General features: G+C 36.6%; 2 protein-coding genes across 3 annotated transcripts in view; one reads left to right on the forward strand and one right to left on the reverse strand.

Annotated features, from left to right (window-relative positions):
• Positions 1-6,110: 6,110 nt before the first annotated feature.
• Positions 6,111-26,360, reverse strand: LOC149942925 (dimethylglycine dehydrogenase, mitochondrial-like). The gene is made up of 16 exons (XM_090176963.1): positions 26,253-26,360; positions 25,765-25,963; positions 23,660-23,758; positions 23,225-23,389; positions 22,051-22,258; positions 21,772-21,881; positions 20,462-20,600; positions 18,554-18,752; positions 18,261-18,380; positions 15,882-16,036; positions 10,686-10,903; positions 9,813-9,943; positions 9,054-9,271; positions 8,681-8,838; positions 6,636-6,830; positions 6,111-6,370 (listed from the first exon to the last, which is right to left on the reverse strand). Exons 1-16 carry the CDS (start codon positions 26,351-26,353, stop codon positions 6,179-6,181), a joined length of 2,607 nt encoding a protein of 868 aa, XP_090033089.1. The 5' UTR covers positions 26,354-26,360; the 3' UTR covers positions 6,111-6,178.
• hwt (SH2 domain-containing adapter heavyweight) overlaps positions 24,467-26,396 on the forward strand; it is a 190,995-nt gene continuing 189,065 nt past the window's right edge. Inside the window, exon 1 of one of the 2 annotated variants that reach the window (XM_090176959.1) lies at positions 24,467-24,573. The gene's annotated coding sequence lies outside the window, so the exon portion shown is untranslated. Of the gene's footprint in view, positions 24,574-25,700; positions 25,843-26,396 lie in introns of those variants that run through there. The other variant, XM_090176957.1, reaches the window with a different exon arrangement.

Raw genomic sequence — 26,396 nt, forward strand, 5'->3', positions numbered from 1 at the left:
GCTAAGTCCCTAAAAATAAACCCAGGCAGGTCCATCCCTATTATAACTTATTCATAATTCGATATGGTCGATTATGTCGCAACCTTGGTTTCCTGCTATTGACACAATCTTGGATAGAGACGGAAAGGATGTTGCCTTAGAAATATGCTATTTTTCTAAACTATATATAGCCTTGCCGACTATTCAGCATATTTCCATCTTTATTTTACACTGATCCTGTCAAATTAATTAATTAGTTTTAGATCAGTATTTTTCAACTTCTGAAAGAGATATTATTTAGAATGAACCAAATCTATTTTACTATTTCGTTTCCTAATGGTTGGCAGATATTTTATTTTTTATGGAGTTTCTTTTTCCCAATATCAGATCTAAATATTGAAGTCTTAATAAACACGGTATACCTAAATTCTTTTTTATAAATTTCACTAGTGACCTTGTTTTCTGCACTGCATTTTTTCTACTTTTTTATAAACAAATATTGGGTATATTAATTTAATATTATATTCTTACTATTTTAAATATAAATTGGCCTAATTATTAAAATTGTACAATATTCAGATTCCAATGTTTAATTTTATTATTAAAATTTTGTAGAACATTCAGATTCTAATGTTTAATATTATTATTAAAATTATAAAGAATATTCAGATTCTAATGTTTAATATTATAATTAAAATTGTATTGAATATTCAGATTTCAATGTTTAATATTATTATTATTAAAATTGTATAGAATATTCAGATTTAAATGATTAATTTTATTATTAAAATTTTATGGAGTATTCATATTGCAATGTTCAATTTTATTATTAAAACTGTAAAGCATATACAGATTATAGTGATTAATTAATTAATAAAACTGTATATAGTATATAAATTCCAATGTTTAATATTATTATTAAAATTGTGTAGCATATTCAGATTATATTGTTTAATTTTATTATTAAAATTTTATAGAATATTCAGATTTCAATATGTTTAGTTTTATTATTAAAATTGTATAAAATATTCAGATTTCAATGTTTAATTTTATTATTAAAATTTTATAGAATATTCATATTACAATGTTAAATTTTCTTATTAAAACTGTATTGCATATTCAGATTATAATGCTTAATTTAATTGTTAAAATTGTATATAATATTTAGATTTCAATGTTTGATATTATTATTAAAATTGTATAGCATATTCAGATTATAATGTTTAATCCGCCGCAAAGAAAATTAAGATTTCATTCTAAAAAAAGAGCCATAGAAAACTATAAATATACCCAAAAAAAAACAAAGTACATACATTTATTCACTTTTTAATCGATACTTTTAATATCCCGAGCTATTATACGAAAAAAAAGAATCGAAGTACTGTTAGTACAAATTGAATTCCTCAAACAATTAGTGAGACCGCCGAATAAGCACGACATCTTTAGGTCAAGAAATAAATGGTCGAGATCGGGGGGACAGACTCTCTCCAAATTAGCATTCCATCTCTAGCCATAGTCCTCGTTGGAGCGCGAATTCACCGTCCCGTGGAAGAGTCACGCAAGAGGAGAAGGAGGCCAAACAATTTGACAAAAATTTGGGAGGCGTATTTTGTCAGCGTCCATGACGAAGCTAGAATGCTGGCCAGCACTCCAACTCCCCCTTGTCGTATTATCATTACGAAGGCATACCTGAGAAATGGATTTACGAGCAACACTGAACAGGCAAGTATTTGAGACACAAAGACTTCGCGTATTTTCGTCTCACTTTATTTATCAATCATTTTCATTTATAAGATATTGATCCGGGATGAATTCTCTTTTGACGCGTTCTCAGATCATATATTGAAATGTTTCCGAGAAAGCCGCGAGCTTTCAACTAACCAAATGTTTCAATCTCTTTTCCAAGAATTGTTTTGATTTCACCGTTATCGGATTTTCGAAATTAGACTAGTGGCGAAGTAAGAGAGAGATAAAGAGCGACTGTAGCAAACTTTGAAAAGGGTCCCCGCGGATAATGGCTCTCATTTTCCAGGAGGGTAGGCCTTTCGATAGTCCTTCTTGCAAAGTTTGTTCGGTTTCGAGTGGATCCGCTCTCCTCCATTTCTCTCCGTCTCTTCCGCGGAACGGACGAAGGGTTAGTTTCATCCGTCCTTTCTCCGCCTAATGGTTTTCCTATGTTAGGCCTAAAGTAGACTTATCACCGGAAGTGGCTTTAGCACACTTCCATTTCTCCGACATCCGTCTTAGTTCGGACAATGAGTTTCTAAAAATATATAGCCTCTTAGCTCGCTTAGACTTAGACTCTCAGTGAGAACGTCGGATTTTCCGCGAAAGAGATATTTTTAGACTACTATTTCTGGATGCTTTATATAGTAAATTCTTTTAATAATTGACTGTGAGTAATTTATCTTTATAGTCTCTATGCAAAAATTAAAATCGCCAATTATTTTTCAAACTCGAACAATTGACCCTTCCGGTAAACCATTATTGTTTTAGGTTTTAGGAGCACTATCTTTGACCTTAAGCTTTCAATACATTGTGTCTTAATGAACAAGATTTTTACATTTCACTGAGATGATCAATAAATACAATTTAGTAGCGTTATACATCAGAAATAAATTTTGTATGAGGAAATCATGTCTGTCTTGGAGTACAGTTTGTCTTTCAGTGAAATATTTTGTACCATCTAAGGTTATTTTATAATCTACAGACGTGGCCTGTTAACTGGTGCTTAGGAAACCAGAATTAATTTGTAAACCAGAGTTGCTAATTATAATTATTTTCAGGCCATTGTAAAACAAGCCGAATTTAGTTAACATTAAGCCCACAGTTATAGAGATAAAGTAAATCAACCCCATTTAAAATTAAAGGGGAATTGACACCAAAACCAAAATTTACGAGGTTTTTTTACAGAATGATAGAAAATATATTAATGATTATGTCCCTGAAATTTTATAGTTATTGGAAAAGTATTTAAAACGTTACCCTACTTTTTCCGCAACCTACATTAAACGGCTCCCAAAATTTCAGAAATCGCGGTGGAACCTACGTGCAGCGCCAAAAGAATGACGCGGCAAAAATTTGAGAAAGGGTGGCGTGTAAGGCATTTTAAAAACACGATAAACTATAATCTACGAATATAACTCGGTTAAAAAGCTAAGGGGAATGTCGTAGCAGACGACCGTTCCGATCGAAAAACGATAAAACCGTGGAAAATAATATTTCGTTCACGAGTTGGCGCTGCAGGTAGGTTAAGCCAAGTGGTTCTGAGATTCTCGAGTCGGGGGGATAAAACACGAAATTTCGTTGCTAATAAAGAATCAAATACTGGAAATATTAACATGAAATTTTTTGAATAACCATTTTCGGACGTCCTATATCCATTTCAATGGTTTTTAATCAATTTTTGGGTGGTGACAATTCCCCTTTACTAACGTTTTTGAAAAGCAGCCAAATTCGGGTTTGAGATATGGCATTAAAAATACGATGTTTCAACTTCCTCGATTAATATGCTGACTTGATTAGAATTTTTTTTAAGACTTTGTTACATTTACACATTTATTATTGAAAAACCATGAGTATAGGCCATCATCATCCTAGGTCTGTAATGATGGGCTAAGCTCATCGAAACCGGTCAGGTCATTGTACATATCATTGTTTTTAAATAATACATATGCAAATGTAACAAATTCTTTAAAAAAAATCCTTTAATGATTAATATATTGGTACAAAGGTTTGTTTGTAATGGTTCAATTTACCAGTTTCTCGTTTAATATATCTCGATCTGATTGGATAATATAAAAACGGTTTATAGATCCTGATTGATGTAAAACTAATTAAAGATTGGGCTGACTGGTTTTTTATTATAATCACGGTTTGTTGTTTGTCTTAGAATTTACACAAAGCAAATATTGAAATTAAGCAAGAAACTTAAATAGAAGTACGAACATATTTAGGTAACAGAAAACCTACAAATCGATCAGATTCAAGTAGTAAGGCCTGTCGAGGATTTGTTTTTATATGTTTTCTTGACACAAAATTTTATATTCCACCAACTACTTTGTTATTCATGATGAATTACAAATTATGAGTTAAGTTGCACTTATTCGTAACGAAATACAAGAGAAGAAAATTCCGATACTAGAGGGCGATACTATTTTATAAATGGAGGCTCACAATTTCAGAGAGATGCTTAGCAAGCTTGGTAAGTAGACTGGTACATTATCAATAGACTAAATACGTTTTTAATTGCAATTAGCAAACACTTTACACTTGAAGGAGCCATGACCGCTTATTGTACTTGATTTATAAAAACAGGGTGTCCACTAGAAAATGATTGAAAAGCTTTGTTTGATAGACATTTTCAGATCACATAGCACGCGAAGGATGTCATTAGATTATACAAAACTCAATGAACTTTAAACATGCCTTCAAGGTCACTTAAAATCTATCTTGTAACCGTTGGGATTAATGACTTGGTTCCAATTAGAAAGGTGTGCGCCATCTCACTTTATGTCCAAGTGGCTCTGATCCCATGTAAATTGGCCAAAAAAAAACCAAGAATACAAACACCAAAAACAAGAAGGTCATAAATAAAAATATTCTATGTCTAATTATTAAATTAAAACTTTATTTAAATTAAGCTCAAATTAGGTCGGTTTAAATAAATTTGTATCTAAAATGTGATGGCGCACACTTTTGGAATTGAAACCGACCTTCCAATCCTAACGGTTTTCGAGATACATTTCGATTGACATTAAAGACATCGTTCAAGGTCAACCAAATTTAAATAGCCTAAGATATCATACCCGAGTTAATTTGTACTAAAAATGTCGATGCCTTAGCACAAGTACTTTTTAAATTATTAACACCTAATCATGATCTACAGGACATTTTTATTTATGATCTTCTTAATTTTAGTGTTTATTTTCTTTGGATCCTCTTGGCCAAATTACATCGGTTCCGAGCCACTTGGACATAAGATGCGATAGCACATACCTTTCTAGTATGTGGAACCAAGTTTCTAAGCCCAACAGTTTACGAGATATATTTTGAATGACTTTGAGGACATGGTTCAAGGTCATTGAGTTTTGTATCATTTAACCTTTATAATTTAATAGCCCCCTGAAGATAAAACTATGAACTCTATTTGTTTTTGATTAACTCTTTAGTGGTTTTTTAAATCTTAAACTGGACGCACCAACTTAAAAGCATACATTTCGACAATTAATAAATCCATGATATAAGAGAATGGCTTCAGATAAATATATGGGGTTAACTTTGTTAATTAGTTAATAATTTAAATTCCGTGCAAAGCACATTGCCAATTTAGAGCCTTATTTATTTTATAAAAATTAAATAAAAATTTCCGTTTGAAGTCACAGTTCAGCCATTCTTCTCGATATTTAAAGCATTTTATAAATTCTGTTATTATATCTTAGACTACTATTATTTTATAAAAAATTTTTGCGGACGATATAAGAATGAATTAAAAGATGATGCCTCGAAGTGTGCAGGCTCATACTCTCATCTGGTTAGAGAAAATTTATTTGAGCATTACTCTAACAATACAGCGTGATGCTAAAGGAGTCCTTACCCCGCATGTTACTAGACCGTAAGCCTTATTTGAAAACTAGTGGACATCGTTAGATGGACTATCACGTATAGTAAGCATAGGGGTAGTGCAAGAAAACGAGAACCACCGTTCGACTAAAGATAACATTGAACAACGTCGAAGAGGTAAAAAAACACTTAATATTTATCGGACCCAAAAAATGTATAAAGTGTCCCAAAAAATTAAATTAATCTATCCAAAAAAACATTTAATTTGACAAAAACTAAATAATGATTATTGTACTAGTAACGCTTTTTAGCATTTGCTATTTTTTTTCTTTTTTTGGGACATTTTAATTATTATTTGGGATAATTTAATTGTAAACAAAAAAACCACCGTAACCGATAACTTGTAACTTCGCCTTGAAAGCCTATCGGCCGAAGTACCGCGTATCGGTTCATTTTAATAAATAAATAAATTTCAGTTTCACCAAACGTCGTTGGTCTTTTTTACCTCTTCGACGTTGTTCAAAGCTTAATGGTAGGATGATTACGTTTAATTTAGTAAGATAGAAGACTAAAAAAAACACTTTTATTTTGAACACCATGGGAAATCAGATTCTGAGCTGGCTAATCAATATTCCCGCTATTTTCTTCTGCTCCTGACGGATTCGATTTCAACGGGAGGTTTGGCCAACACCACAGCGTCTCTCTTTTCTCCCAACAACTCCACTTGAACTTGACTTCCAGGAACACACAAGAAAGGCGGTAAATAAGCGAAAGCGACTGAATAGCCAACGTTGTATCCGTAAGCTCCAGATGTCGTGTAACCCACAATCTAATAAAAATAAAAAAAAATATCGTTTTTCTGTATAAACATAATTTTGTCACTTTCCGACGAAATACCACGAGAGAGAAAAAAGTGCTTTCTTGGAAAAGCGACTAAGTCGGGATTTTGAAAACAATTCTTGGAAATAATTTTATTGGTATACGGTATATTTTTATCTTGTTAGTAATTCTTTGGCCCACTCACTTTATTTGGAAGATTTATAACGTACGCTTTCTATTTTTCATTGCCATTAAATTTTATATATTTTACTTACTTTTCCTGAGCTCCAAATGGACTCGTTTCCCTCGGGGTCCACGTCAGTTGTGTCCACCTTCAAATAAGCGAGTTTCCATTTGAGTCCTTCGCGTTTGATCTTACGCAGAGCGTCTTTTCCAATAAAATCGACTGCTTTATTTGGTTTCACGAACATGTCTAATCCAGCTTCGTATGGGTTGTGGTCGCAGTTCATCTAGAAGAATTTGATTTGTATTTGCAAACGATCCTAATTGATTATTTTTAATATTCCAATTTGACCAGGTTCATCGTAAAAAGACTATTTATCTTTGTTTGCCATTTTAATATTAGTGTATTTCTTCTAAACTTCGGTTTTCCCTTTCCATAAAAACTTGTCGTGGTTAACGGTAGGAGTAAGTGCTGGCTCACGTGGCATCTAGGAGCAACAAACACAATGAGAACGCAGTTAGCCTTTAAACACGCTAACGCAGTGTTGTGTACAAATTTCAATGGACGAGCCTTTACTCTGAACGTTTTACGGAAAGGGGGAAGACAATTTCCGAATTTTCCCCGTCCGACGGCAGCTAGCGCTAAATGGTCTAACCAATGAAAATGCACGACTTTTAACGTTTTGCGTTCTCCTCCTTTGGGGTGCTGTGTTTGTTGCTCCTAGGTGGCATGAAGGGCTTGCAACCACCCTCCTACGCAATTTAAAACGGCCACATGAAATAATGGTATTAAATGTCGCTAGTAGACTTGGGCCTAGGGTAGTGCCTTGGCTATAAGCCGAGCTGATTATTATTATTATCCTCTTCAAGCAATTTTGTTGAACAAAATAAGACCAAAATGTTTTCAGCTCTACCTCTGTGTGAAGAACCTACTGACTGTCCAAGATGTGTTGCCATTGATTTTTTAACTAAGCTAATCTTAAGAGTAGTGGTACCTAGTGTGGGAGTATTAAGTAGAAAAGAAGTTTCAAATACGTTAATTAAACAACTGAGCGATCTAATACTAGACTGTTGGGCTTTGTACTGAAGATACAAAGTATAAATAAACTGATAAATTTTAAATTTGAATTTAGGTTTTAGAGCTAGTGAAATGCCCTGCACCGAAATTTTAAACCAACAATCAATTTACCAATTTAAGACACTAAGACTAACGTTTTACGAGTGTATATTAACGCGTATAAAGTTAATAAATATATCCACATGTCTCAAGTTCAGAGTATTCTACAGGTGGCGTAACGGCGCTAGCTTCTCCGAGGTTGCCCCTATGATCTAACATCTGCTACAATGAATTTAAAAAGTCATACGAGCGGTTTTTTTTAAACAAACTTAACAAAATAAAAGCAAACGAGGTAAAAATTATATTATTATTTATAAAGACAAATTTAACAATAATGATGAGGAAAAACTAATAGCGTCTGCTTTAGCCGATACCTATCTAGGTTTCAACGAATACCAACATAGAACTCTATGGTTAGCAACTTAATTTATTTTTTATTATCTATTCATGAAAAACATTAAAATAAATGAAAAAAATTAATGGGGCTAGGGGACCCCTAGTCTCGAGAGTAGTTTAAAACAGCAGGATTTGCTTAATTATTACCTTAAGGACTAATTTTAAGCGCTTGAAGGCAAAATATGTGAACGATAATATTGAGACAGACACACCGACTGACAGACAGACACACTGACTGACAGACAGACAGACAGATAAAAAAACCCTTCTGAAATATATAATAGATTTCATATTTAAATATTCTTCTGTGTACTACGTCAACAAAACTCATCATGAACAGCCGTTTTCTAAAAATTTAGATAAAAATAGCTAAAATTAACCCATCAACCGGTTCAATTTCGGAAAAGTCTTATTTACAAAACTACTTTAAATATATATTTTTTAATGGGGTCCTATCTTTCATTTTGTTAAAACCAAGTTTCCCGTTCTCCGATTTTAATTTTTAATAAATAAGACAAGGAAGAAGATTTATCGATATAAGTGTAGGATGGTCTGGGTTATCGCGATTGGAGAATTGATCGTGTGTATATAGGGTATTTAGGGCGTATCTCAATTTTACGATACCTCAGCCGCCCATAAGCGGAACCCCTTTTCTAATCTGAGCGAATTGACGGCGTAAGTCCCGAAATCTCCGATATCCATCTTGAGGGCATTTTCCTTCAGGGCGTTGTAAAGTCTGGAAGTGTCTTCGCTCGAGTGATACAGTTCCCAGCCCAGCTCCCCTGAGGAACGACAAAGACCGAGTTAGTCCTATACGGGTATTAAACGTCCCCAACGTCAGTAGAAGCTTCCGTCGTGAAAAGTATGTATAATCGCGAGCGGCGTCTTTATTTTTAAGCCCCAAGCGCGATACAGCCGCTGGGACAACAACATCGACCCCGAGCGCGCCGGATAAGAGATGGAAGGGATTCCTTCCGGAAGCGATTCTATAACTTACCAGTGTATGAGATTCTAATGGCTTTGCAAGCGACGCCGGCTACGACGATGTCTCTGACGTGTAGAAAGGGGAAGTTGGCGTCCGAGAGGTCGTAAGGGGAGACTTTGCTCAACAGCACTCTGGAGAGCGGTCCCGCGACGCCCAGGCAAGACACGCTGTCCGTGACGTTAGACAGATCGACTTCGTAATTCCATTTCCACGCGTGCTCCCTAATCCATCTAAGTGATAATCGCCCTTGATTAAAAGAGATTCCTTCCGCTTCCTCCCGCGCCAAAGTCTACAATCGGCCCACTTCCGATTGCTATTTCTGAAATGCCTTCCATCGATTTCTCGCTCTAATCGCCGGTGATTTCGTAGATGAGGCTAATTTTACTCTGTAGCCATAACAACCACGCCATTAAACGGGGGCGGCCGGTATTTACAGTTTGGCTTTCCGAACATTTACCTCGAAGGAGAATTAATCTTCTACCTATATTCTCCGGGCTTTGTCTCGTTCGTCATTTTATTTTATCGCGCCGGTAATTACCAGTAGAAGTAGGAAGGCTAGAACAATAGCCGGAATAGGACCCTACCACGTTGTTCTTCGGCGAAAGACTAAGTTTACAAATAGCCTTCGGATTTGGGGGCCAAATTCAAAGGGAAGGACTTAAAATAAAGCTAGAGTATCGTATTAAGAGGCGGTGTCGCTATGGAAACGCGATTTTCGTCAGAGTCTCGACCCCTCGCTGTTCTTTCCGCACGAAGACTTATATGGGCTACCTGAGATCGTGCAATTCGGATCCGGAACCGGTGATGAGCGAGTAATGGTTTTCGGCCAAAGCCGAGATCGTCAGTTCGGAATAGACGTTTCCGGTCGAGGTCAACATATGACTGATATTGGTGGTTCCAACCTGTTACCGACAATGACATGAAATTCAAATTCAAAATTAATACTCCTTATTGAAGGTGACGCGTTTTAATTACGACCGCGAATTTCGGAGGACAACGTATTTGCCTATCCCCCGGGCCCTAGGCTTAAGCCGAATCACACCGAAACAAAATGGGCCCTCGTAACGGCGCCTCCTTCGCCATTTAGAATCTTCGTCGCCGGTAATCATTACGCGTCGTATGGTTTAATTCCCCGGACGCCCTCCTGATGGCGCTGCCAACGAAGGCTATGACGCGGAGAGACGCCGCTAATGCCATTAAGAGTTTTAGGACGAAGAAACCTCTTGATATCGTTGAAGAGGCGGCGTACGCGAGTACCTTCGGACTGGTAAACACTAATGCAATTTAAACTCATTAGTGCAGCCGTAGAAGGGGAAGCTTCCTTTCCAGGCGCGATCTGTCCCTCTTGGCCCTGACGCCGCACCCCCTTTCTTCTAAGTTAATTAGATTTACTATTCAAAACTGGCGGAAGGAGCTCCTCCGGGTGTGTCAATACCTCTCTACCATCTTCGCCGCCACCCTCCCTTTGCCGGCCAGCCCTCCGTTTGGCCTACTTCACCCGCTAATGTCACCCAAGCGCGCGGGGCGGGTATAGTCCTCCAAAACACACCTTGACTCGTTAAGTCAAATCGACGGGGGCATGAAAGGAATCGGCGAAGGGAAGAGATTTGGAGTGCGTCTTCTATGGTTTTAACGGGGCCTTACCTTCGGAAGACTGTTGGCTATTAGTCGGTCCAACAACGTAGAGGCGTCGCGCCCTTTGAGCTCGAGTTTTCCGAACGGGGTCAGGTCAATGATGCCGCCCCGGCTGCTGACCATCCTCGCCTCTCGTCCCACGGGCTCGAACCAGTTGGTTCGCCGGAAACTGGGTTTGTAGCCGGCTTCGTCTCCTTCCTGGGCGAACCAATTTGGTTGCTCCCAACCTATATTTAAAAGCGAAAGGAAAGGTGATACGTTTCAAAGACCAATACGTCGTATATAGTTTAATCCTCAGCTGGCCCATAATGCGTGTTTTGTATAAAATATTCAGGCTGCCCGGTGAAGGGACCGTCTGGCTTTGTTTACACGCGGAGGGCAGACGATTCTTCTTAATTGAATCTTTATTGTTAGAGAGCCCCACTCTCCAAACTCCTTCGACTCCGGATTTACTCTTCCTATCTGGGCCATTTCGTCATTGGAGCTATTAAATTTCCGACCGACGTGTGCCAAGACTATAGGTGCGCTCGAAGACATTTTAGCGGAGATTGGATATTGATTTGCCTACGAGCGTCCATTCTAATTAATTTTAACTGTATCAGGAAAAATATATACTCTTACTTTTACTCGTGTTTGTTTTCCATATACGCACGTCCTTTAGGTTGTATAATTTATTATTATATAGTAGAGTAAGTTCACGATCAAATATGACATTTAAGATCTAGAGGTATAGGCGATAAAATATCGCTTAATAAGTATCTAAAATGACCTACGAAATCCGTGGCAAAATCATGAAATCAGTCTTAAAATTAATAATTCAAAGCACAAATCATTAAAATATTTTGACGTTGTAATTAGATCTTGAGAAACAAATAAGAGAAATAGAGAAATCAATGAATTGAAATCAGAAAGTCATTTTCGTTCTCTGAAAATTTCACTGATATCATCATATACTTTTCTAGAGTTGTTAATTTTCCAAAAAAATTAAATGCGGCCAAATTTCCTGAAACTTTTCCAGAAAATATCCAAATAGAGCGTTCTATAAAATCGGCCCAAAACCGTCCAAACTTTTTATACAGACTATAGAGCTAGTACAGCTGGACTAACAACGTTTGTTAATCTTTGGTTTAAGATAATTCGGCTTATGTCCTGTCTTTATATGAATATTTTAGAGACGTACCTTTTAGGAGTGGTAGGAGGGACCCTAGGTGTTGAAGTATGTTTGGGGTAAAGAATATTTTCATGATCTAAGTTTCTTTTTCAACCCGTGGATTTGGGAGTAGTATTTTGCTTATTTGCCATCATACATTTATTACAAAAATCATTTAAAATAAGAAAAACGGTGCGGAAAGCCGGAAATTAGTGAAGCCTAGGCTAGCAACTACCCTACTCCTAAAAATCGACTGCTCTCAATTTCTTACGGGTTTGCCAGATAAATATTTTTCTCTCACACGAAAAAGGGGGAAAGGGGGAAAGCACACCACACCGATTTTATAGAACGCTCTTTTGAGAAACTTTTCAGCAAATCGGAAAAATACAAAATTGAAACATCAATTACATTTTAGGGGTTTTTCTTCTAGCCTAGTCTAGAGGTTTAGTTTTATTTTTGGATTCGACAAAATGAAAACCTTAATTTTCTTTTTTTCGGAAAAATACTGAAAAGTAACGGAAAAAAGGCCTCGGTAATTTTACGGAAAATTTTCCGACTTACAAATATATATTTTCCTTTCTTTTAATAATCAGTTAGGCCAATACCCACCTTAGGCCTAAATCACGAGGCTACTCGTTAATTTATGATCAGATAACTGGCGAGTTACAAAATCCGAGCCGTCTCTAAAGCTACGTTCACACTTACCCCTAAATTCGCTTCGTTTAGATAACTGGTTTTTAAAACCAAAGTGAGAAATCGCTTCGTGTTTGTTCGGGAAGCAACTCGTCCAAGTCAGTTCGCTTAGAATCGCTTTCAAAACGACAAGGCGGGGAAGTAAAATTGCTCGTATTTTCAAAAATAATGTGGATAAAATTCTAAACAATGTCAAATAATATTACTTTATGTATATTAAACATGATTAACTAATTGTTTTGGGATACATTTTAGTATTTTCAAAATTCTAGTCATAATTTGAAATGGCGTTAAGCCTTGGCTATAAGTGAACCGGGGTGAAGCGATTTTGCACGTGTGAACCAAGAATTATCGTAGGCGTTCAAAACTGGCTTTCAAACCGACCTAAACTGGGTTTTAGGCTCTAGTGTGAACGTGGAAACAACGGCTCAACGAGTCTAGATTGTATGTAGGATCTAGACATACTGGTCTATTTCGAAGAAAAACGCCTCTTTTCGCTATAAAGTTGCTTTTCCTATAATACGAAAGTGAAAGACGATTGTCTAGAGCAATTTGGGGCGTGAACTGCCAGAAAAATCGTAGGCGTAAATAACGCGGCGCGTCATTTCGCGAATTAAATTGGTCGAAATTTTCCACTCCATTTTCCGCATCCGTATTTTGGGTCTTTTTTGTTTAAAATACAACGTTTTCCAGACATTACTATATTGTACTATTTCTTCTCTTTTCTTTTTCGCGATATGAAAACATCCATCCCACGCGTATCTCTACGAGCTTTTTTTAGGAAATATCTTGCGTCAACCACTTTCTTATTTTTGTCGAGTCCTCGCGGCACTTAGGAGCCAGAGTTCGTCCCGTGGTTCATGTTTTTCCTCAAGGCCGTTTCGCAATCATGGCGACTCCGGGAAACAAAACTCTTCGTCGACAAACGAAGGAGTACAGAGAAGGACAAACGATGGACGCTAAAGCCCGAACAATAATAATCAGAGCGAAACGTTTCTAAGTAGTAACGGGTTATACAGGGTGCTAACTAAAAACAGGTCAATGTGTTTTAGCTAGGATTTTGAAATTTTCAGGACACATAGAACGTGCAGGGGTTCACTAGACCACGGAAATTTCCTTGACCTTGAACCATGTATTCAAGGTCTTCCAAATTTATCTCGATAAAAATTAGAGATACAAAGTTGGTTTCAATAAATTATGTGTTCCCCGTCACATTTTAGGACTAAATAGCTTTAGGCTCACCTAATTTGACCAGAAACAAGTCGAGGGTAGGTCCTGATGATAATAATGTACCAGAGACCAGGTTGAAGGGCTAATAACACGTAAAGTACTCATGCTAGATAATCAAAATTTGCTAGACATACTCATCTGGTAGGTGTCTTTAGAATTTTTAAACTCGGATGATCTTTAACTGAAGGTTCAAGGTCATACCAAGTTTATCTCAAAAACCAATGGATTTAGAGAAATGGTTCCAATTGGTTCCTTGGCAGCATGACGTATATAATGCGTCACCCATACTTTTTCTAATTGGAAAAAAACGATTACCAGCATGGCGGCCATAGCCAAAGGTTCGGCTTGAAGTCATGCTGCCAAGTCCCTATTTGAAAAGTGTGTTAATTGAAATTTTAAGTTTAAATGACTTTAACCCGATGCAAAACCCCATCATGAAAACCTTTCAAATTCTAAGAATTTCTCTAAACCCATTTGTTTTCGAGATAAACTTTAAATTTTGGTTTTTCAATACACGTAATTTGTATTGAAATGTTGGTCCTCGGGTCCGTTGCAACTTAAAATTTTTAACCAAGAAAACCGGTTAACTATGACTAAATCGCCTCTCTTCCTACCGTAGGTGCTAGAGACACAAGATAGTATCCCACCATCCATTGAGTAATCTTAAAACTAACGTAGAAACGAATTTTATTTATGAGATATATCACCGTCGAACTCGATTTTTGGTAGCAATGTAAATATCCGGATAGGGCCATTAAAAAATGATCCACGATAATAGTTTATTGTGGACGTCTATGGATCGAAAATAAAATTAATATTGTCGAAAGACTTGGTTCGTAAAGGTTCGAGGATACGCAATTCATTAAAATGCTCGACGAAAACCTCAAATGTAATATTTCAGAATCGACTTGAATCAATATATGGAAAATTTGAAAACAATCGGACTATAAAATTGAAATTTTTATTTCGCAGATCCATAAGATTTTGTAATAATTTTCAAAAGGCCGTAAGAAAACTTTATACCAAATTTCAATCATATTGAAACATTTAGTGGAAAGTTACATTGAAAATCTTTTTGGTGGCCATTTTCCAAGATGGCGGCCAAAATAACGGTCGTAGACCAAAAACAAATTAGCAATACTATTCAGGAAGTCCTAAATGTATAATGTACCAATTTTAATAAAATAAATTACACTTTCATTGAATCTATGACGTCAGGCGTCCTTGGCAGCCATTTTACAAGATGGCGTCGGAAGCTCACGCTCTAGAGGTATGGACTTAAAGTATATTTCTTTTGGGTGAAAAACTAACTATGTACCAATTTTCATCTTTATGGAAAAATATACCGGGTCAAATCCGGTCTGTCCTGGACTAAAAGTATTGCTTATATCAGGGCCAACTGACACATATCTTATATAAACAGAGCAGTATATTGAATTGACAACGGCATCCAACGCGACTAAACCATAACCTCGCACTAGTCTAAAAATAGCATCTTGGCGATAAAAAGAGCCTTTAAAAAATATCCCGAGGGTGCAGTAAATGTCTCTGGAAGTAATAGCGTTCATCCGTTCAAGAAAGAACCTTAAAAATTTGTCAGTAATGTTTTAAGGGCTTGTAGGCATCCTTTCCCCGCCAACTTCTCCGAATCTTTCCTCGTTCAATGTCCAACCAGCCTCCTCGGGCTTCGCAGTTCGGGTGGGCACTATGTCTAGGACGACGCCGTTTAGGTCTAACTGTCATCCCAGTAGAGTCCCGTGAACGATGGGGAACTACGTGAAAATGGGCTACTCTTCTTTAGCGCATTTTGTTCACCCCACCCAACGAGGCTGTCCACTACGCTATAGGGTTTTGGGGGTCCGTCCGAGATAGAAAGACAGAACGCGAATGAAGATGGTGGCCACCTCTGGTCCAACATTCCACCCCCCCCCCCCCCTCTTTCGCTGCCTTTTTTAGACACGACGAGATAGAGCCCGGAGGGGGAGAATAGGGGTGTGGAGATGGACGAAAAATGTCATCAGATGAAATGGCGTGTAGATGGAAAGAGAGAGAAGATGCGAAAAATGAGGTTGTGAAGGGATGGAGAGAGAGAGATATGTGGAAAAAGTGGAGTATATGTACGCATTACATACCGGCGTGAAAGCCCATTTCGGCTCCCCCATCAATCAGCTGACGGTAGATTTGGCTGACCCTGCTAGTGGGCCTTCCTGCCCAGCGTTCTTCTTTAGGGTACGTGTACCACGTGTTCATCCCGTACGATTCGCGGGATTTGGCGAAGACGTAGTCTCTAGAAAACAAGCCGAAAAGATATCAGAAAATGGGAGGCTTCCATGTTTGTTTAAAAGTTGAAGGAATTTCTATTTATTTAGCGGGTGTTATCTAACCTATTTTCGAAAAGTTATCTAATTTCTATTTATTTAGCGGGTGTTATCTAACCTATTTTCGAAAAGTTATCTAATTTCTATTTATTTAGCGGGTGTTATATAACCTCTTTTCTAAAAGTTATCTAATTTATATTTATTTAGCGGGTGTTATATAACCTCTTTTCTAAAAGTTATCTAATTTCTATTTATTTAGCGGGTGTTATCTAACCTATTTTCTACAATTTCTCAGTCTCTAAAGGTTAGAACGGCCCATCTATCGACAAAAAATACGCCAATAGAGAAATATTGTTTACTTAGAAAAATTCAATTCAATACGAGTGATTTTTTCGGGAAATTGAATAAAAGAAATCTTAAAATATAAATATTTATCCGTAGTTAAGATGAACCCCACTAGATGGGGTATGAACTCCTCGCTGTATTGACTAGACAAGATTAAATTAAGAACCCGTACGATTCAAAGTAATTAAAAAAAGGTGTTACATATTTAGAAATATTCAAAGTTTAAAATATTATATTATTATATTTTAGTAATTTTTATAACTGTGAAGGCCTCAAATGTTTATTTTCTCTTAGATTTTGGACCCACGTTCATTTCATATTGAAATAATATTAGCCTTTTTAAAATTAATTTATTAAAAATTAATGTATAAATGTTAATGTTTTCTGTGGGTCTTGTTTACGATAATGATACGTTTAAGCATAAAAATTGCTTCTATAAAGACTAAATCTGTTTCATTGAATTTAATTACTTTGAAATTCCACTCAATATTCAAATGATCCTTTTGAAAAGTATAATTTCTATTACAAGTAGCATACAGATAATAGAAAGATTAAGCCCTTATGCGTAATGTAGTGGGGTGTAATCTGTCTACTAGCAAGGTAAATCTCTAGAGTAAACTGTATAAATTAGCCTACGACATAATAAGTCATATAATTAATTTAATATATACATTTAGTTTAGTCTAATTTCTACATTATTGCATCGTTAGTAATACCGGCGGTAATTGTTAAGTAGCGGTTTTGCGGCTAAGAGCTTAGAATAATACTTCCATCACAAGAAATATTTTATCTACTTCTGATAAAACGTATTTTTGAACGGGTTTACTATTTCTATTGATTTGTTTTGCGACTAAGCCGACGGCAGAAATTTCGAATTTCGCGCGTTTCATTCTCTCTTTGCAAGTGTGAATACACACTTCATTTTAATCCTGCCAAATTAAGTCAAGCTAATATAATACAAAAATTAGAATTAAAAATTAATAAAATTAAAAGCTTTAACCAGCAATATGCGCCTCGCAAATTCCAACTAGCTTACTCGCAAACTTAAAGGAGAACTGTCACCACCCTAAAATAGGTTAAAACTATTTAAATGGATAGAGGACGTCCGAAAATGGTTATACAAAAAATTTCATGTTAATATTTCAAGTATTTGATTTATTATAAGCAACCAAATTTCGTGTTTTATCCCCCCCGACTCGAGAATCTCATAACCGCTTGGTTGAACCTACCTGCAGCGCCATCTCGTGAACGAAATATTTTTCCACGGTTTTATCGTTTTTCGGTAGGAACTGCCGTCTGCTACGACATTCTCCTTGGCTTCTTAACCTAGTTATATTGGTAAATTGTAGTTAATCGTATTTTTAATATACCTTACACGCCACCCTTTCTCAAATTATTGCCGCTTCATTCTTTTGGCGCCGCACGTAGGTTCAACCGCGATTTCTGAAATGGTTGGAGCCGTTTGATGTAATTAAGTTGCGGAAAAAGTAGCGTAACTTTTTAAATACTTTTCCGATAACTCTAAAATTTCAGGGACATAATTATTAATATATTTTCTATCTTTCTGTAAAAAAACCTCGTAAATTTTGGTTTTGGTGACAGTTCTCCTTTAAGTCAGATTTATCAGTTTCGTAATAAGGCCCTATGAACAGTGAATGGGTGTTATTCTAAAAAGCCTAATCCGCGAATGGCGAGCCATAGGGAAGGTTAGCTGTCAGAAACTGGATAATTTTAGTCGAACAAATCAATATAATGGCTATAATAACTTGCTTTTGAAATTATAACGATGTGGATATCCAAAGAGGGGGTAAGAGGAAGGGGTTCAAAGTCAGACTCTATAGTTCGAACCTGGTCGTCCAATGGCTGTATCGATTGGGGTCCAACTCGATCAGGTCATAGGGTGGCTCTCCGTTGAGGATCCAGTCCGCTAGGTAGCGTCCCGCGCCCCCCGCGTGGACGATGCCATACCTGCAAAGAGGGCTAATTAATTTGGGGCGCTAGCCCTTTAATCTATTTCTCAATAATCGGCCAGTCGACAGCCCGATAATTGGCTCTCCACTCAATTTCGGAGCCGAATTAATTCGCCAAACTTCGAGAAGATCTAAATCTGCCCTAAAAGCGTTTAAAGGATAGAGACTTACGCGAATCCCACCGCCAGCCAGAAATTTTTCAATCCCAGATAAGGTCCCAGACAGGGCAACGAGTCCGGGGTGTAGGTGATGGGCCCGGCAACCACAGTTTGAATGCTGGCGTCCTTAAACACCGGAACTAGATCCATGGCAATCTCCAAGTGCTCGCTCAGTCGCTCCAAATCCGCTTGGAACAGTTCTTTTCCAAATCCTATTTAGTATGAATCCTTAAATTAGATTTTTTTTATTGGGCCATAATGGCCTTAAACCAAGAAACGCATTATCCTGATAACGGGTAATCGATACTAACCGATATTTACTGTTTCTAGGATAATCCAATGAACCGTTTACGAATATAACACGCAACCGATACTTCTGTATTTACCGATACCATGATTTGGACGATATTAACCGGTTTTAGCTTCAGTTGCAAGTTTTTTACCTACAGCTATAATTATCACGATTTTTAATACATCTATAAATATCACGATTTTACATACATCTATAAATATCACGATTTTACATACAGCTATAGATTTCGCGATTTTACCTACAGCTATAAATATCATGACTTTACATACAACTATAGATTTCGCGATTTTACCTTCAGCTATAGATTTCGCGATTTTACTTACAGCTATAGATTTCGCGATTTTACCTACAGCTATAGATTTCGCGATTTTACCTACAGCTATAGATATCACGATTTTACCTACAGCTATAAATATCACGATTTTACCTACAGCTATAGATATCATGATTTTACCTACAGCTATAGATATCACGATTTTACCTACAGCTATAAATATCACGATTTTACCTACAGCTATAGATATCACGATTTACCTACAGCTATAGATATCGTGATTTTACCTACAGCTATAGATATCACGATTTAACTAGAGATATCACGATTTTACCTACAGCTAAAGATATCACGATTTAACTACAGATATAACGATTTAACTACAGATATCACGATTTTACCTACAGCTATAGATATTACGATTTAACTACAGATATCACGATTTTACCTACAGCTATAGATATTATGATTTTACCTACAGCTATAAATATCACGATTTTACCTACAGCTATAAATATCACGGTTTTACCTACAGCTATAGATATCACGATTTTATCAACAATTTTATAAATATCACAATATGACCTACAATTTTATAAATATCACAATATGACCTATAATTTTATAAATATCACAATATGACCTACAATTTTATAGATTACACGAATTTTACCACAATTTATAGATATCACGATTTTACCTACCGTTGTACAGATCTCACGATTTTACCTACAATTATATAAATATGACGAATTTATCTACAATTATATAATTATTATGATTTTACCTACATTTTTTTTAATCAGCTAGGCTAATACCCAAGGCACCACCATAAGCCTAAGCCATCAAGCGACTTTTAAACCCATTTATTCCGGTGGCCGGGTTACAATGCGTTCACCTCTACAAGTTTTTATGGAAGGGGAAACCGAAGAGCTCGGGGGAAAACCCCTTAAACAAGTAGGGAGATAACTTGCAAACTCAACACAGAAGGAGTGGTTCCGAGTTTTCACCCACAAGCTGGGATCGAACTCTGCTCCTCTTGCTGCGAGGCGAAAGTTCTAACCACTCCGCCATATATGTATCATGGTTTTACCTACAGTTATATAGATATCACGATTTAACTAAATTTATAAAAAAAAATACGAATTTACTGTGAATAAAAAAACTAATTACTTTTGTACAATATAGATTAGAGGACAAATAAGTAAAAATATTTAAATTATATCATGTGATGTACATCCTACATTTTTATTTTCGTAGTAAGCCAGTGATAAAGGTACTGTTACCGATAAGAGCCGGTTATTTCCAAAGCTTAAATAGTCACGAAACTCTACCTGGCGGTACACCGTCGATGGCCCAATCCTCGCAAAGTTTCATTTTAGTTGGGCTCTCGTAAGGACCAATTAGCAAACCGTCTCGCTCTTGCCTCAAATAAAAGGAGCCTTCAAGGTGTCTTATCACTGGTAGTTCGCTCTAAAACGAAAAATTGGAACACCCATAAAGAGGATAGTAAATCGTATACATAAGTGGGTGATCTTTAATAACTGAAACTGGCGATTGTGACCTTGAAACTAGCTATATCAACCTGGAAGATAGTTATCTCGACCTTCAAAATATTCATCTCGACCTTCAAAATATTCATATCGACCTTCAAAATATTCATATCGACCTTCAAATTAATCATCTCGACCTTCAAATTAATCATCTAGACCTTCAAAATAGTCATCTCGACCTTTAAAATAGTCATCTCGACCTTCAAAATAGTCATCTCGACCTTCAAAATAGTCATCTCGACCTTCAAAATAGTCATCTCGACTTTCAAAACCGTTATCTCGACCTTCAAAACCGTTATCTCGACCCTCAAAACCGTTATCTTGACCTTCAAAACCTTTATCTTGACCTTCAAAACCTTTATCTTGACCTTCAAAATAGTCATCTTGACCTTCAAAATAGTCATCTCGACCTTCAAAATAGTCATCTCGACCTTCAAAATAGTCATCTCGACCTTCAAAATAGTCATCTCGACCTTCAAAATAGTCATCTCGACCTTCAAAATAGTCATCTCGACCTTCAAAATAGTTATCTCGACCTTCAAAATAGTTATCTCGACCTCAAAATAGTCATCTCGACCTTCAAAATAGTCATCTCGACCTTCAAAATAGTCATCTCGACCTTCAAAATAGTCATCTCGACCGATAAAATAGTTATCTCGACCTTCAAAATAGTTATCTCGACCTCAAAATAGTCATCTCGACCTTCAAAATAGTCATCTCGACCTTCAAAATAGTCATCTCGACCTTCAAAATAGTCATCTCGACCGATAAAATAGTTATCTCGAAAATAGACTTAAATCTTCTAATAATAATAGCTAAAATAATTAGGATGATCTCGACCTTCAAAACGGCCATTTTCTTAAAAGGTTTCATTTTAAAATCGATAACCAAAATCAACTCATCCGTATGATTTGGAGCTCTCTTTAGCAAGTCGATTACGCATCGCTTCAAAAGATTCTATTTCTTTCCATTCTGTCGTGAAACTTTCAAGGTCGCCTGCCCGAAAACCAACTTTTTTGGTCGCTGTCTTTCAAAGTTTCCCCGATAAAGTTCGATATTTTCAAAGCGGACAAAACGGTTTATTCAATAACCTTCAGTTCCTGCACTTCCGGTATTGTGGATGTTATCAGATACTGATGATGGACAGGCACCAATGGCAGCTCTACGTCGACCATCCGCCCCACTTCGTGCGCCCAAAAACCTGGTAACAAAATAAATACATATATATCGGCGTAGAACGTTTCCATCAGAATGAAAAATAGGGCATTTTAAAAAAGGGGAGGAGACTCTGTTCGTGGCAACTTCGTACGGCGAGCGAGGGGCGTGGAGGTGATAGGGGGTCGCGGTGCACCGCGCTAACTTAATCTTACCAGCGGCGTTGACGACATGACGAGCTCTGAGAGTTCCGTGTCCCGCCGTTTCGATGGACCAGTATCCATCACTGTTCAATTTAAGAGCAGTCACTGCTGTTTTTTGATAGATTTGGGCTCCGTATTTTCTGGCACCTTTGGCCAACGCCATGGTCATCGAATAAGGGTCGATATGACCATCTGATGGATTGTACAAACCTCCCAAAATCTGCGGAACGGGAAGAACTTTTTGACTAATGATATAGAAACCCCCTCGACACCAACAACGCGAAACGCGCTAACTCGAAATTTTAAGTTTCGTAATGCTTGTCAATGGCTTTTTATCGAAAATATTTATGATTTCCGCGTTTTTCAAGTTACCATATTTGAGCTCCCATTGCAATTTTAAACAGGGTTAATTATAGCTGCATTATTTATATCGTAATGAAGGAGATTTTTACAACGATAGTAAGGGGCTTGCAAATATAGTAAAATGTAATGTGGAATAGATTTTTTTGTTATTTTCTTATATGCCAACTTGAAGCTTCAAAAATTCAGAATGCTGTAGCAGCGCTTAAATCTTAGCTTGACGTCCCATCAGCAAAGTAAGTCACATAAGTTACATAAAATGAGAGCATTTTATCTAACCACTGGTTTCCAAAAGCAAAATTACCATATTTTCGCAAACACTTTCAAGGAGACATCCCAAGGTGTTTTTCCCCGATTTTTTTCAAATTCGGAGGCAACCAAAAATGTTTTTAAAAACTCAAATTTCAACTTTCTCTACGTAAAATAGCATGGATAAATCACGGGTTGTATTTAATTGATTTAACCCAATTTTATCGATTTTTTATTCAATTTTATCGATTTTATCCAATTTTATCGATTTTATCCAATTTTAACAATTTTACCCAATTATTTTGCCAAATTTTTAATTTTTTAATTTTCCCCTTACTATCCGTGATTTTGCCATTCTATTTTACGAAGAGAAAATTTCAACTTGAGTTGTTAAAATATTTTTGGTTGGCATGGCAAAACGAATGGCCATTGAAACTTTTCCCTTTAAGAGCTTTCAAGGTACAAGGTCTACTTAACTCTCGAGTTTGGAAAAAACACCTCAGGACATCTCCTTGTTAGTTTAAAAAACCATTAATGGCTACGATTCCAGCGCGTTTCCATGATTAAATTTTGATACCTTGTTCGTATTCATCAAAGGGAATAGTTTCTGTATTTCTGCCGGATCGATTAATTGTTGGGGTGCCTGGTTCCATCCTTGGCGTTGCATTTGGTATTTGAACTCGTCCATCCTTTTCGCGTTGGTGGCCAAACGAATGCTTCCAGGCTGATGAAAATTTAAACTCTAGCAAAAAGAGAGAGAAATCGAAAAAATCGTTGCACCAAGAGTGAAAAGAATAAAATGACTCTCGCTAGCTTTTCCTACACATTTTTGCTGTTTCTTAATAAATTATTTGTAAAGACCTTTTTTACCTCGATTCCGAGCTATCTCCGAGTTAATTATTTTTCCATCCAGGTAGGAAAAATAAGAAAGTTTTCGAGAAAATAGTAACTTTTTCGACTCCAATAAAAGCTTTTTTTAGCCCTTTTTGGAGAAACTGAAAGACCTTCTTACTTGTTTGGTTTCTGATTCCAGCTGGGAATACAAATTAAGACTGTAATAGTGAAGTTTCTTCATGTTTATTGTCGGATGGTAGAATGCCGACAATCCTGCCTGTAATTGACAAAAATAAGGAATCTTTAAAAGCGAAATCAAATTAAGTTTACGATTGTCGTTAAAAATTATGATTTATATTATTAGGTTGTTCTAAAAAGTTACTATAAAGTTACAAAAATGTGCTTAAAAATTAAATTTAGAAACTCGGTTTTGTAATCGATAATTCTCTAAGGACTAAAAACTCAATTATATAATCTATAAATCAGTTATAGGTTTAAAAATCAAAATATAAAATTCAGTACACAAAATATCAAAGGGGATTGCCCTTTCTTTAAATTAAAACATAAGAAAAAAAATCAATAACTTCATGGTCAATTTACAGTTTGAATTTGCCGCTAAAAATATTTCAACTAAAAATTTCATTATCGAATAAAAATATCTGTTTATGAAATAAAACCGTATAGAATTTCATAATAATAATAGTAACAAATTTAATTCAATAAAAATTTTAAATATTTATAATCCTTCAAATGCATAGATGGCGCTATAAACGATACCACCACTAGTGTGTTTAACTGTCAGTAGATGTCACCACCACTCTCTCGCGTTTCGATTTCCATTTGCGTGATCGATTTAAAGGAGGCTCGTTTCTTTCGAGATAGATGGCGCCACTGTTCTCCTAAATGTCTAATTTTGGCGCAGTTTTTTTTTCGGAGAAGTAGCGAGGTCTGTTTTTAATTTTCGTTTCCTTAGAAAACAAGCAGCTGAAATGTATTAGACCTATAGGCCCCAAACTTCAGTATTAGACCATTTTTCCCGCGAAACGTACGTCAGTGCTTTTTTCTAATCTTTTTGATTTTCTTAAAAACTTGGTACGTATGAATTTATCCTTATTTATTATTATCTTAAATTATGTAATAATTTTAAAACGGGAATTTCCTCGTAGTAATTTAACTAATACCATAAGTCTATAATATTATTTCATAAGTTTATCACTTTGGGGAATATTTTGCTGAGAGCTAGTAACGGAGTGACGTCATCACAAGAAGAAAATCTCCCCCTAGCGAGGCGCTATCAAAGGCTACGTAAGACGCGTTAGCAAACGGACGCAAAACGGAGACGAAGCCCGTAATGAAGTCTGTTTTGTGATTAACTTTCAGTAAATTTTTTGCATGTGAAGAATTGGAAGTGGCACACTTATACCAAAAGCAAATGAACCTAAGTTATCAGACTGCTATACTCCCCATGTTGGTGGCGTTTTACTTATGAAGCTACATTTTGACCTTGAATTGGAAATTTTGCGCGCTCCTAGGCCGAAAAAAAACCAGTTTTTGTTTTTATGAAGCCATCTTTTATACATAGAAATAGCTATACCCACAATTCCCGAGTGCAAATTATCGCGTCAAAAGACGGGGATGGAAATTAGCTTTTATTTGACTCGATTTTCTCATCATTTTCATAAGGAAAACGCCCTCCGACTCTGAACGCTATTTCGATAACACCGGTTCATTTACTTCTGCTTATACTAATACTAGTACGCGAGCGATATTTTTTTAATATAATTTTTTTCTTAAATTCCAAAAAAAAAGTAGGCGGGGCTATCGAAATTATTCGAGTAATTAACTCCGTCGAAAGCGGGTATATAAATTATCCGCGTCGTTCAATCGGTAAACATCAAGCGAAGGGAAACGGAGGAAAATTCCGTGACTCATTGCGGAGCATTGATTAGATGATGTGTTACGGAACGAAACGGATTTCAAAGAAAACAGAAAGAAAGTCGGGCTCCCCAGAAGTTGGTTTGGTTGTAAGATCCGTTATTTCATCCGGGGCAAAGCCGCGAGTGTTAAAAGATATCGAAAGAGACCCTATTTTAGGCGCTATTTGTTTTCAACACCAGCAAACATCCCGATGTGAGGCGAAAAGCTTCATTCCCTTTTGGGAATAACACTCGTAAGAATGGAGGTTAAAAGTGAGGAGTTGGCGAATTTCGCTGCAGCGAGTTCAATACGGAGAGTGGAAGAACTGCAGGGAGCTGAAAAACGTGGTTAAAAAAGTGCCATTACCGCGTGCCACGTAGAGCCGGCAGTCAGCTCACTCTTCTCCAGCAAAAGGACGTCTTTCATGCCTAATTTTGCCAGATGGTAAGCCAAACTTGTCCCGATCGCTCCACCTCCCAGAATGGCCACTTCCCAAGCGTCCTTGGACTCTCGGATGCTCTCCGGCTGCTCCAAATTAGCATCGCTTGCCGAAGATGATTTAAAACTGTCCCGGGGTTTAGGGGAGAGAGACAAAAAGGAAGCATTTTTATCTAGGTCGTTGACTGTTTTTTTTCCCTCTTCACGTATTATTTGTATGTTAATGATAAAACTGACAAGTTTTTAGATAAGAATCCCCATTGATTAGAACATTTTCGATTTACTTACGGTACTCGGTAGATGGCATTATTTCTAGTGTGACCCTGATACATTTATTTGGCGCATTTTTTTTAAATGTAATTACAGGGTGCTATTAAAATTCCGAATGAATAGACAAGGTGGCGCGTGCCTCTTACTTGTGGTGGTCCGTAACGTAATTGGCTCTTAGTCGCAGAACGGGCAGGTGGCGGAATACGAAACGGTTCACTTGAAATACACAATTGGCTAACTTCGACATTCTGGTTTTTTTCTTCCTCAATAGCTATTTAATGGAAATATTT

Source organism: Leiobunum rupestre, chromosome 6, assembly GCF_980474605.1.
Source record: "Leiobunum rupestre chromosome 6, qqLeiRupe1.1.hap1, whole genome shotgun sequence".
Classification (NCBI taxonomy): Eukaryota; Metazoa; Arthropoda; class Arachnida; order Opiliones; family Sclerosomatidae; genus Leiobunum; species Leiobunum rupestre.

Bases quoted from the DNA above. Each gene is read 5' to 3' on its own strand.
- LOC149942925 (XM_090176963.1), bottom strand. From the start codon at position 26,353: ATGTCGAAGTTAGCCAATTGTGTATTTCAAGTGAACCGTTTCGTATTC. The intron at 20,601-21,771 runs GTTATTGAATAA...TTTTCGTTTTAG, and splicing joins CGGAAGTGCAGGAACTGAAG to AGCGAACTACCAGTGATAAG. The intron at 16,037-18,260 runs GTTCGAACTATA...CTTGTTTTCTAG, and splicing joins TACAGCCATTGGACGACCAG to AGACTACGTCTTCGCCAAAT.